The sequence below is a fragment of the Amphibalanus amphitrite genome, unplaced genomic scaffold (assembly GCF_019059575.1).
Source record: "Amphibalanus amphitrite isolate SeventyFive unplaced genomic scaffold, NRLGWU_Aamphi_draft 000835F_arrow, whole genome shotgun sequence".
Taxonomy (NCBI): Eukaryota; Metazoa; Arthropoda; class Thecostraca; order Balanomorpha; family Balanidae; genus Amphibalanus; species Amphibalanus amphitrite.
Window position 1 is genome coordinate 254,022 of NW_024882329.1, and position 11,385 is coordinate 265,406.

At 47.3% G+C, this 11,385-nt stretch overlaps 1 protein-coding gene across 2 annotated transcripts; it reads left to right on the forward strand.

The window, feature by feature from the left end:
• Positions 1–264: 264 nt before the first annotated feature.
• On the forward strand, positions 265–10,566 carry LOC122366862 (nucleosome assembly protein 1-like 1). Of its 2 annotated transcripts, none has more exons than XM_043339496.1 (9): positions 265–343; positions 2,377–2,554; positions 3,945–4,088; positions 5,507–5,653; positions 8,191–8,322; positions 9,089–9,226; positions 9,434–9,581; positions 9,862–10,044; positions 10,295–10,566. In XM_043339496.1, exons 2-9 carry the CDS (start codon positions 2,396–2,398, stop codon positions 10,402–10,404), a joined length of 1,161 nt encoding a protein of 386 aa, XP_043195431.1. In that variant the 5' UTR covers positions 265–343; positions 2,377–2,395; the 3' UTR covers positions 10,405–10,566. The 2 variants fall into 2 exon arrangements, with proteins under 2 accessions (XP_043195431.1, XP_043195432.1); XM_043339497.1 differs by having other exon boundaries at positions 292–578.
• The last annotated feature ends 819 nt before the right edge of the window (positions 10,567–11,385 follow it).

Genomic DNA, 11,385 nt, shown 5'->3' on the forward strand with positions numbered 1-11,385 from the left:
CAGAATGAAACTAAGACCATTAAAAAAATAGCAGAAATTTTAAATTGATGACAACACAAAAGTGCTATTAAGTCAAAATATTAGGAAATAAAGGCTAAAAACACTTTCATTAATATATTAACTCGTACTTTAACATAAAGAAATGGACAAAGTGTGCTAAAATATTTTGCAATTTTCGTAAAATTTAAATATATTAGAATTTTCATACTTCCCCACCAACAAATTTTACAAAACTTTATTCATACCTACTAGGAAATAGTACAAAAGTAGCCTCGATTTCTTGGCAACTTCCTTTGAGAGCCCGCGATTTTGTCGGGTGGCTGCGCTCCGCTTGTCCTGAAAGGTAAATGCCGTTTTATCGCAGTTTTTGCTATTGCACGCATGCCTAATCAATTAATAATATTATCCAGCTATCTACCTTGTGATTTTGTGAACATCAACGATTATCATCCGTGAAGATCCAATGTATACCTTGGCGCATTCGTCGCAATTGTCAACAACGTGGTTACAACGCATGGCGACGACGGGGATTACAGACAGCTGGATGACTTTTATCAGCATTCACGGGTTTACCAATGGTAGGAAGTAATAATAACTTATTTTGAATGAGGTTGATTTGTGTATTGTTATATATTTTAGGGGATTTGGGTTTTATTATCCTGTCAACTTTGTTCATTCTTTGTTCAACTTTGCATGGGTGTGGTTTTTAGGTTCTCATTCAGTTTAATTTGTGTAGTAATATGGTGTTGCAATCTGCTATGCTCTGCTAGTCAACAATAGAAACATATATCATAATAGCTTCATTAATTTTAAATTGCAATTAGAACTGTTGTATTTTTGTATTGTTGTATTCATACACATTTAAGAACCTGATTTGTGAAGCTCACCATTCCATGAAGCTGACTCATGATTGATATCATAAGTTTTTCATCATTATACATCCCATTCAAGGTGCAAACATAGGCGAACTTAATAAAATGTCAGACTACCATGCAATTTGAAATGTAGCTTACATGTGCAGTCCTCCTTGCAGCTGCAAGCTCACCTTTCTCTCTACCTCTGCATCAATCCGCATTTAAAAATCATCAGTCAGAGCCATGTGTGGAGATTGGCAGAACCTAGCATTACTTTTGTGTGACCTGCACTTTGAATAATACATGCATGCAACCTTTGTTGTTATCCATCTGACCTAAATTAGAGACATGATGTTGACTCTTGAGAAATTACTCATGATCTCAATTCTTATGTCTGATATTCATAATAACATTTGAATTGTGATTAAGTGTCATAGCTTAAGAAATGTTTTGTTAAGCTTTTCCTTATCGAAACTTAACTTAATAATGCTTGTAATCTAGCCTTATGGCAGTAACTTTCCTTTTCATGTTCTTATATGTGAGACATGTATCTTGTTAAATCCATGACCACTTCCATTGTGATGTGTATAGTTTCTTATCATATAGTTGATCTAGTTGACCAACTATCTAGGTGATTGTTGTGATATGGATAGTTTCTTCAACCTGGTGAATGAAATTAGAAATACTTGCTTTGTCATCATTTGTTTTATGAAATTTGTGATTTGTACTTGTTTTGAAATTTTGCATTACCATTTAGGAAACTGCATTTTCCTAGGTTTCTGTGCCAGTGTACATTTGACACACTCAAAGGCATCCAATGATTAGGTAACTCTTTTGCTATCATACTTCTTTCACATTTTTACTGTTACATGAAAGGGCATGGTGAACAACCATTTAAAAGGTCAAAGTCATTCTGTTGCATTTTTTTGTAATGTTTGTATCTTTTCACTCATGCTTCAAAATTTGTTTTAAGCTACCACTGGGCAGTGGGCAATGACCTCAGGCTGTTAGGGCTTCTTTGAAATCATTTCTTTGTATGAAGACTAAGATTTGATTGTAAATCAGTTTGGTCAGTTAAAATGACATTTTGACACAAACACCTATCTTATATGTTTGCCTTTCTCACAATAAGTGCCATTGTTATGCCCATAGGTATGTTTTTGAATTTGGCTTAACTATTTGAATGGACACATAAACAGTCAGATGGAGCCCACACCAAGCAAAGCTGGTTATGCGGTCGCTGATCCATACTGTCCAATCAGGAGTAGCTGGGTGATCAATAAGATTCATTTGTCAAAGTTATACATGCCATCGAAGCCGTATCAAACGATTGGCTGCGGCTGTCTGTAGTCTCGCATACCGAACGCCGGAACAACTCGAACCCAGACTCAACTCTCGTCATCGAGAGTTCAACATTCTTTCAACGATCTATGGGACAGACTATTGGCAAGTCATGGGGCGGACTCCCGAATACAGTGGAGTTTCACTTACGTCATTAACCGAACGCCGGTGCCGCTTGCAGCGCTCGGAACCGCCCCACCATGCCGAAGGACCCGAAGGCCGATGATCCCATGGAGGATGTCGAGGAGGAGGAGACTGGTGAGGGGGACGCCACTGCACAGCTGATGCGCAACCCGGCCGTGCTGGCCGCCCTGCAGGGTCGCCTGGACGGGCTCGGCTCGCCCTCCAGCTACATCGAGGTGTGTTGGTGGGAGGGTGCCGCAGCGAGAGGGTTATGTGTTAGTGATGGAAGGGAAGCTGGAGCGATGACGGAATGACGGGTTGGGCGTGGTGTTCATGTTATGATGTTAGCTGGTTAGCCAGTACGTGATCTGTCAAGTATGTTTTCTCAGAAATTCTGACTTTGTTGTTTTAAAGTCATTTTTTCCCAGGAAATTAGTTATGTATGGTCACTTTTCGGATTATTCTCTGGGATAATAATATCTAACTCACAAGTCCATATATTTCGGATGATATTGCTCACCCTTGGTCACTGGACAAAAATAAAAACAATTACATGTATGAAAAACCACACACCAAAATTATTCCCTAGACGGGTTACATTTTTAAAAAATATATCACTTGCCAAAAAACTGACACGGTCTTTTAGCTTGCATGTTCCTCTACATAACAAGTAGTGCAACCAATCTTCTAAGTTCTACATATACCTATGGATACCTATTACCTATACTTGTGTCTACAGAGATACATCGGACACAATAGATCAATTTGCACAACCGGGTGTATGTTTAGTTCCTATGGATGACATTGGAGAAACAGGGCGCCCAAAAGATGTCAGGCTCAACGAGCATGCTAAAGACATCGAGCACGGGCGGGTACAAAAGTCGGCACCCGCTCGGCACACTAGGCAGTGCGGTAGAAACATGCACCCCATGGAAGGCAAAACTTTGGCATGTGAGAGTAACTGGAAAAAGAGAATCGTGCGCGAAGCAATAGAAATAAAAGAAAAAGATCCATACATGAACCGAGATGTAGGAAAATTTGGCCTTAGTCCAATATGGGATTTCACCCTTAGAAATAGGTCGACATGAGCATAAGATGCCATCCATAGGAACTAAACAGTAAACATACACCCGGTTGTGCAAATTGATCTATTGTGTCCGATGTATCTCTGTAGACACAAGTATAGGTAATAGGTATCCATAGGTATATGTAGAACTTAGAAGATTGGTTGCACTACTTGTTATGTAGAGGAACATGCAAGCTAAAAGACCGTGTCAGTTTTTTGGCAAGTGATATATTTTTTAAAAATGTAACCCGTCTAGGGAATAATTTTGGTGTGTGGTTTTTCATACATGTAATTGTTTTTATTTTTGTCCAGTGACCAAGGGTGAGCAATATCATCCGAAATATATGGACTTGTGAGTTAGATATTATTATCCCAGAGAATAATCCGAAAAGTGACCATACATAATTCTGACTTTTTTTGTTGCCATTATAAACACGGAAACGCAAGGTGACATGGAAACCATCATTAAAAATTCATCAAATTTCGAAAGGGAAGTGCATTCTAATGAAAATGAATATGAAATCCATGTGACTAATTTGCGCGCTTTGCATTTTAAACAGAGCCTGCCGAAGGTGGTGAAACGGCGGGTCAAGGCGCTGAAGAACATCCAGCTCAAGGCCACCCACATTGAGGCTGACTTCTACAAGGAAGTGCAGGCCCTCGAGTGCAAGTACCACAAGCTCTACACACCTCTCTATGAGCAGGTAGGTGGACGGCGTCGCGTCAAAATAATCGTCAGATTTGACCTGGGGCGTATCATATTATTTATCAAAGTGATGCTTTCTACTTTCAGTAACTTTTAGTCTTTGATGTGTGTTGTGGGAGGGGGTGCTATTTTTTAACTGAATTTATTTTGCCCTGAAAAAAAAATCCTGAACAAGACCGCTATTAACTCCGACGGGCCGGAGCCGGCACGTTCCCAGCCCGGCTCGTGTTCTAAGCTGCCCGTCCGGTGCCGTCCACAAATGTCACATTTGACGTTTGGTCGCCGCGCGTCAGATCGGACATGTGCCCAGTGTCCGCTGAATGGCGCCGGGCCGGACCGGGTCAGCGCTGTGACGGAGGCCCGCTTCCGAGGGGTATCGGGTCGCCGACCCTGCCGGCCTGCCGCGGCCTCCCGCCGCGCTGACTCACAGGCGCGGAATGTGCCACTCGTGATCAGCGAAATGAACCATGCGGCCCGGGCCTGGCGGCCGCCGCGGTGCCGGGCCCTGTGCTCATTTTATGGCCCCGGCTGCCTTCAGACCCTCACGTGCGGCGAGTTTATGCGATTACGGCTCGCTGTGGAGCTTGTTCCACCGTAAACAGGTCATTTGGGCTGTTCCGCTCGCGGCGCCTACGTCACGTGTTTATGGGAGACTCTCGGCTGCTGCTGCCCTCTATGTCTTGCCGCCACATCTCACCGACGGGCGCCATCTGAGGAAAATCGGCTGAGATGGAACCACGCAACTCTGGAGTCATCCCACGGAGCGTCGTTCCCGTGCCTCCTTGTAGTTGGTTATAGGAATGTGTGTTTGAATTGAATTTATCATGCTACGGGCTTGAAGTGGGGTTTGCTCAGTCAATTCAGATAGCACTCAAAAGGCATGTTATCATAATATGCATATGCGCACATGCTGACTATGCACATTGCACACTGCAGAGTGCAAGGTAATGCCCATGACCCCCCCCCCCCCTCCCCTACAATGTCGCGCTGGTCAATACCGTGTCCAGCGAACTCAGATCTTCTCGGGCGCTTACGAGCAATGTTGGAAATAAGTCCTTTTGCTGGTCCCAGTCGGGTTCAAACGATTTTGTTCTAGTTACTTAACAATTTCATACTTCGGCACCTGAAATCTCTTAAATTTCAAGCCTTTGTGATGATAAACTGCTATTGTTACGCATAAAACATGCAGTTATAGCATAGAGAGAACACATTTTATCAACTGTCACATTTCGTAGGTCAAACATATTATTTTCTTGTTGAATGTTCTACAGCTGGCCGGTTCTCCGGACACGTCTTATTCTCCGGGACCAGGACCAAAATTCACTATTCCAACATTGCTTACGAGCCCACTGATACTGTGCGCGGGTTCCAGCTGCAGTATCCCGCAGGTCACTGACACCCCTGTTCCATCCACAGCGGACTCAGATCTTGTCCGGCGCGTACGAGCCCACCGATGCTGAGTGTGAGTTCCCGCTGGACGAGGAACTTAGTGATGAGATGCAGGAGAAGGCGCAGATCGGCGACGCGCCCAAACCGCCCGCCTGCATGGACGAGAACACTAAGGTACGGTAGATGCTTTGAAGGGCACGTGAAACTCTGGCATCTGAATTCTCCTTTTACTCGGAATTGCGCAATCGGGCGGTTGGGGTCGGGGTCTACGCAACAAGCTCTGCTTAGCGTGGACTCCGGCTCTTTCAACCCGTCCATTCAAACATCCCAGCTAAGTTTATTTGTAAAAAATGTTACTTTTCACACGGCTGCCGGTGGTCAATGCTGCCCAGGCTCCCTTGGAACCCCAATAATCATGAAACACTAAATCATTTGTACGCATGACACCGTACGACCGTCATGTCCGGGACCATGTTTGCTTTGTTCGTATAGTAGCCGAGTGTAAGTGTGGTGTATGTCTGGCGCTGTGTAACTTGCCTGACAGTATGCGTTTAGTTTTTTTTTCTGTGCTGACAGTGTGTTGAGACCGCCCTGACGTGAATTGCCCCCCGTGGTGATCATAGCTGCCGTCCGTGTGCGTTTAGAAGTTCCGACTTCCCCATGACTGGTGTGTTTAGTGTGTGCGGTGTAGTAATTCCCGTTTATGGCTTTACAACCTTCTGTGGGTAATTCACTACGCAGTGTGTTAGGAGGAAGCTTATTCCGTGTAGGCTGAGGACCTAAATGGAGTGACTGACATGAGGAGTGGGAAGATTTATGACTTTATGGTGGCCTACGGGATCATTCGATTGGTGTAAGGATTCAGGGACGAAAATCGTGCGAAATCTTTGATCTACTGTGACCTAAAAGTGGCCTTTCTTTTCTGACATACAGCTTTCCAGAATGCAGCTGTATGTTTCGCTGACTAACGGTTGAAGCATAAATTTGATTTAAGACCTTGGTGTACAAAGTGATTTGCCTGTAGGGCGCAAACTACGAAGTCACAAAGTTTATCCCTCATTGTGAGGTTATATCACCTGTAGAGCCTGCCTTATTCCATCATCCACCAAACCTCTGGAGGCATTAATCCTGATGTCTTTCGACTCCCAATTTATTAGAATCCATTAGTCGTATGTTTTTATCGCTGCGCTCCCTCCGCTGGTCCGTGCGATCGTGTCTCTCTCGATGGACTGTTCTATGACGCCAGTCGGCCGACCGGCGGCTGACAGTTTGGTGTCAGGCGGTCACTGTCGACTGCCCCCCCCCCTCCCCCTGGTCCCCCCCCCCCCCCCAGCCCCCACCGGCGGCCATTTCGGGAGCGCCACTTCACAGTGGGGGTGTCATGTGCCCCCTCCCGGGTTCGCTTGTGCCACTTGCGATACCTGTCCGGTCAGGTATGATAACTGCATTGCGCTCTTGCGCTGGTCCATGAAAGTCGAGCATACATTGGGCAGTGCGGATAGCTATTCCGAAAATGGTTACGGAGCGAGCGAAGCGAGCGGAGTCTCATACTGAATTAAGGGAAAATCCTGAGTATGAGCGACCGGCCGGCCGGCCGGCCGTGGGGACGCTCATACTCAGGATTTTCCCTTAATTCAGTATGAGACTCCGCTCGCTTCGCTCGCTCCGTAATAATGAGTTTGTTAATCAGCTACTGTTAATAGCTTGATAATTAGAGTACCAGACCATTTGCTGAAATGGTGAGTTAACACCTTAACCTAAAAAGGCTGAGCTCGTAGACCTCTATTTCCAATAGGGATGTTTAATCTGTTTTTGCGTAAGAAGCCCATCGTGGAAACAAATACTCTAGCAATGTTTGAATCGTGGAAACTGTAATATTTCACCACAAGCTAGCTATAAAAGCCGTTGGAGATTCGCTTGTAATCATCGACACGATACGCTATTTGAACTGTTGAGGTTGGTGAAAGAAAGATCAAGCTTGACTCTAAATTCGTTAATTTCATTTTTTTGCCGTATTGTTTATATGAGCTGGCTGTGTGCCTCCCGCCGCCGCGACGCGCGACTATAAATGTCGCGGGTGTGCCGCCCGCCTCGGTACCGGTCGGCCGCGTTTGACAGTGGCCGGCCTCGGCTGCCAATGCCGCCGCTGGCCGGCGGCCGAGGAACACGGCGGAATTTAGGCCCCTCTGACGGCCGCTCCGTCTCTTCCCTCGTCCGCCCCCCCCCCCCCCGTCCTCGTCCTCCCTACCCCCTACCAACCGTCCGCCCGCGGTGACCTGTTGGCAAAAGGCGACCGTCGAACGCCACCGAATCATGACCTGAACACGGCTATAGCGACTATACCGCTACATGGCGAGAAGAATTGATCTGTGGTCTGGCATGGGTTGGTTTGTGGCGCAAATGTCTATGTGCGTGGCGCAGGGTGTTATGAGGTAGAGTTTGCGTTTGTATATTCTTGTATTCATGAGGCGAAAGAGATTCTGTGGCAAAGGATTCGCCTGTACTCCATGGTTCAGGGTGTATTGCTTTGTGTTTTTGCATTTTTCAGTATGCACAGATGAGAGTCGTCACTGGTTACCAGAGCCTCCAGTCGTCATTACCACTGCATCCAGCTGAATTGGCAGCCCGCTGCTTCACCACCACTTTGCAGCTTCCTTTCCAACTCCGGCTGCCTACATCCAACTGACACTGCGTCTTTCCTCTGCTTGCAGGGCATCCCCGAGTTCTGGCTGACGGTGTGTAAAAACGTGGACCTGCTGGCCGAGATGATCCAGGAGCACGACGAGCCCATTCTGAAGCACCTGACCGACATCCGAGTCAACTTCAGCGAGGCGCAGCCCGAGGTGAGAGCGCTGGAGAGGGGAGAGCCTTGCGGTAGATGGGAGGCAGGAGGGAATGGGAAAATGGTAAAGGGAGTTTGGTGCTGCATGGCAGTCTGGACTCGAGGGCCTGGAGCCAGGGTTGTGCTCGACTCAAAAAAAATTTGCTGACTCGACTCATCATTCAACTTCAGAAAGCCCTGACTCAACTCTGACTCAAACAAGGAGCTGATTTTTTCCCTTGACTCGACTCATGACTCAAGCGACTGAATGAAAATATGAGTCGACTCAAACTTGACTCAAAATTTTTGTTGAGACAAGTGAGTTGACTCAAAATTGACTCAGATAGAAAAGTTGTTGAGCGGGGGGGGGGGGGTGAAAAAAACGGCAGCAGGGCCAGGGCTAAGTTGTTAAGCGGGGTGGGGGGAATGAAAAGCTTGTTTCTAGAAAGTTGAGTCAGCTGGCTCATGTTCCTAAATGTTTGACTCAACTTTGTGTCAAAAGTTGTTTTACTGACTCAACTCTGACTCAACTCAACGCCTTAATATTTTTGTCCGACTCAACTCTGACTCAACTCAACAGCTCAACATTTTATCCGACTCGACTCATGAGTCAAGCACAACCCTGCCTAGAGCCATTTTATTTGGTCTAGTTCTGTTCTGTAAAGCTGTTAATATTGAGTGTAAAGTTGCTGTCTCATGTTTGGTATATAATGTAATTAATTTTCTACGTTTATATGTTGGAAAACGTTGCTGTTTGATGTGCTAACACGCTTTTCTCGTACTTGCAGGGCTTCACGCTGGAATTCCACTTTTCACCGAATGACTTTTTCACAAACACTGTGCTGACCAAAGAATACACCATGAAGTGCACACCGGACGAGAAGGACCCGTTCTCCTTCGAGGGACCCGAGATCATCAAGTCCGTGGTAAGTTACGTTGATAGGGCATATCGCACTAATTAGTACTTGATGTTTATGACTTTTGCCGTTTTCCGAGACAAATTTCAGCAGCTGAAAAGAAAGTATCAACATTAACATCTGCAAATACGAATGTTGTGCTACCGAATCGTTTCTTGCAAAATTGAAGTCTGTCTATCGCACTATTGTTGATGTTCCTCTGTGTGCCTTGTGCAGGGCTGCTCCATCAGTTGGAAGGAGGGCAAGAACGTCACTGAGAAGACCATCAAGAAGAAGCAGAAGCACAAGTCGCACGGCAACACGCGGACCGTCACCAAGACTGTGCAGAACGACTCCTTCTTCAACTTCTTCAACCCGCCCTCCGGTACGTTCAATAGGGGAGCTAGGAGCCATTGGGATAGACCACTCAGCTAATGCGTGAGAAATTTGCTTCTTTCTCCCTTATTGGTGTCTCACATCCGACGCATTATGTTTCATGTGAGATATGAACCATCCCATAGCCCATGCTGAAAATGCGCTTGATATTTCCGCTAATAAGTTGTTACGCTAATTTTTGCACTTATTGTCCCACAACCCAATGCACCTCTGGTTCTTCGCGGCAGTGTATAAGCTATGCGTTGACGCCCTTTCTCCGTCTCCCGCAGTGCCCGACGACCCCGAGGCTGAAGTCGACGAGGACGTTCAGAACCTGCTGTCTGCCGACTTCGAGATCGGCCACTACATCCGGGAGCGGATCGTGCCGCGGGCCGTCCTCTACTTCACCGGCGAGGCGTTGGAGGAGGACGATTACGACGACGAGGAGGAAGAGGAAGAGGAGGAGGAGGACAGTGAGTTGGAGGAGTGAGAGACCCCGGAGGACTCCCGCCCGCCGGCTGACCGCCGCGGGCGCGCACTGATTGCCGTTATGCGTTCTGTGACGTTGATCCGCCGTGTTTGCTGGATGAGACCGAGCTTCAGTGGCTCTCGGCGCGGGCGCCGCCGCTGTTCAGATGCCTATATTGCTGTTGGGAGGCGGCCGCCGGGCGCGCTGTCCGAGGACCCGGCTGAGACGCCCTGCGCCCGCTCTGACTGTTGCAGGCGAGGCGGAAGAAGAGGACGAAGACGAAGAGACGGGTCGGCCGGCACGCAAGGGCAAGTCCAAGGCCGCCAAGGCGAAAGGCGATCCTCAGGAGTGCAAGCAACAGTGATTTGAAGGGTACGAGACCTGCTATTCTGGAAATCTCAGGCTGCTTCGTGGAGCCCTGAACTGCATTTCTCGCTCATGTGTCTCCTGTCGTCCGCACTGGTGTCATGTTCCGCTGCTAACAGTGCAAGTCATCGATGAATAAAGTGGATTCTATGCGTTCTAAGTGCACTGTTTTCTGTGGGTTGTGGGGAACTTTCAAGGGGATTGGGCGAGGGAAATTGTCGATGCTAATGCAGGAAAGAGAAACACGTTCAAAGCCAGCGGGGATCATGCGTAGTAATGCACATCGAACTCAGATCAGAAAGTGTGGTGCGTATCGTATACCGCACGGGCTACGGGCTGATAGGGCACACGGGCTTGTTGGCTCGATGCTTGTATAATTAACGAGAGCAACTTGCGCTTGGCAATGACCACAATACGTGTACATATTTACCTGATTCATGATTGTGCATTTTTGCGTGGGCTTTAAGATCGCCTTGCCTTTGTGCCATATTTCAAAAGTCGGCTCCTACAGAACACCTATCGTAGGCGATATTTGCTATCGGCGCGCGCAAACACTTGAGTAACATGCAGGGCAGACTGGATGTCGAGAGTGCTCAGGACGAAATAGTGAGCATCACGATCAAGTGCCTGAAACACGCATTACAAAGGTCAACGATGAGTGTTCACAGATATTTGGTTTGTAGGGTTAAGCGGTAAGCCAGTTCGGTCTGTCGAGACCTTTGCGGAGCCGAAGGGATGCTAGGAATAAGGGGGGGGGGGGGGGACATTGGTCTAGGCGAACACCTTGGTGCGCCGCCCGGGGCTGAGCTTATCGCGTGGACAGGTCGCCCAGCCCCGCTAACGGTGACCTCAACGGGCCATGGGCCTGACCCTGCGGCGGAGCTACCCACGTCGGATAGACATGTCCGTCCAGTCCGGATCGGGGGCTTTGCGGTGTGGAGGAAAAGGATTTGCCTGTCCTGAGGATGAGAAATGATGG

Coding starts and splice junctions, on each gene's coding strand:
- LOC122366862 (XM_043339496.1), top strand. CDS start 2,396: ATGCCGAAGGACCCGAAGGCCGATGATCCCATGGAGGATGTCGAGGAG. Junction 4,089..5,506: donor ACACACCTCTCTATGAGCAG/GTAGGTGGACGG, acceptor TTCCATCCACAG/CGGACTCAGATCTTGTCCGG. Junction 9,582..9,861: donor CTTCTTCAACCCGCCCTCCG/GTACGTTCAATA, acceptor CGTCTCCCGCAG/TGCCCGACGACCCCGAGGCT.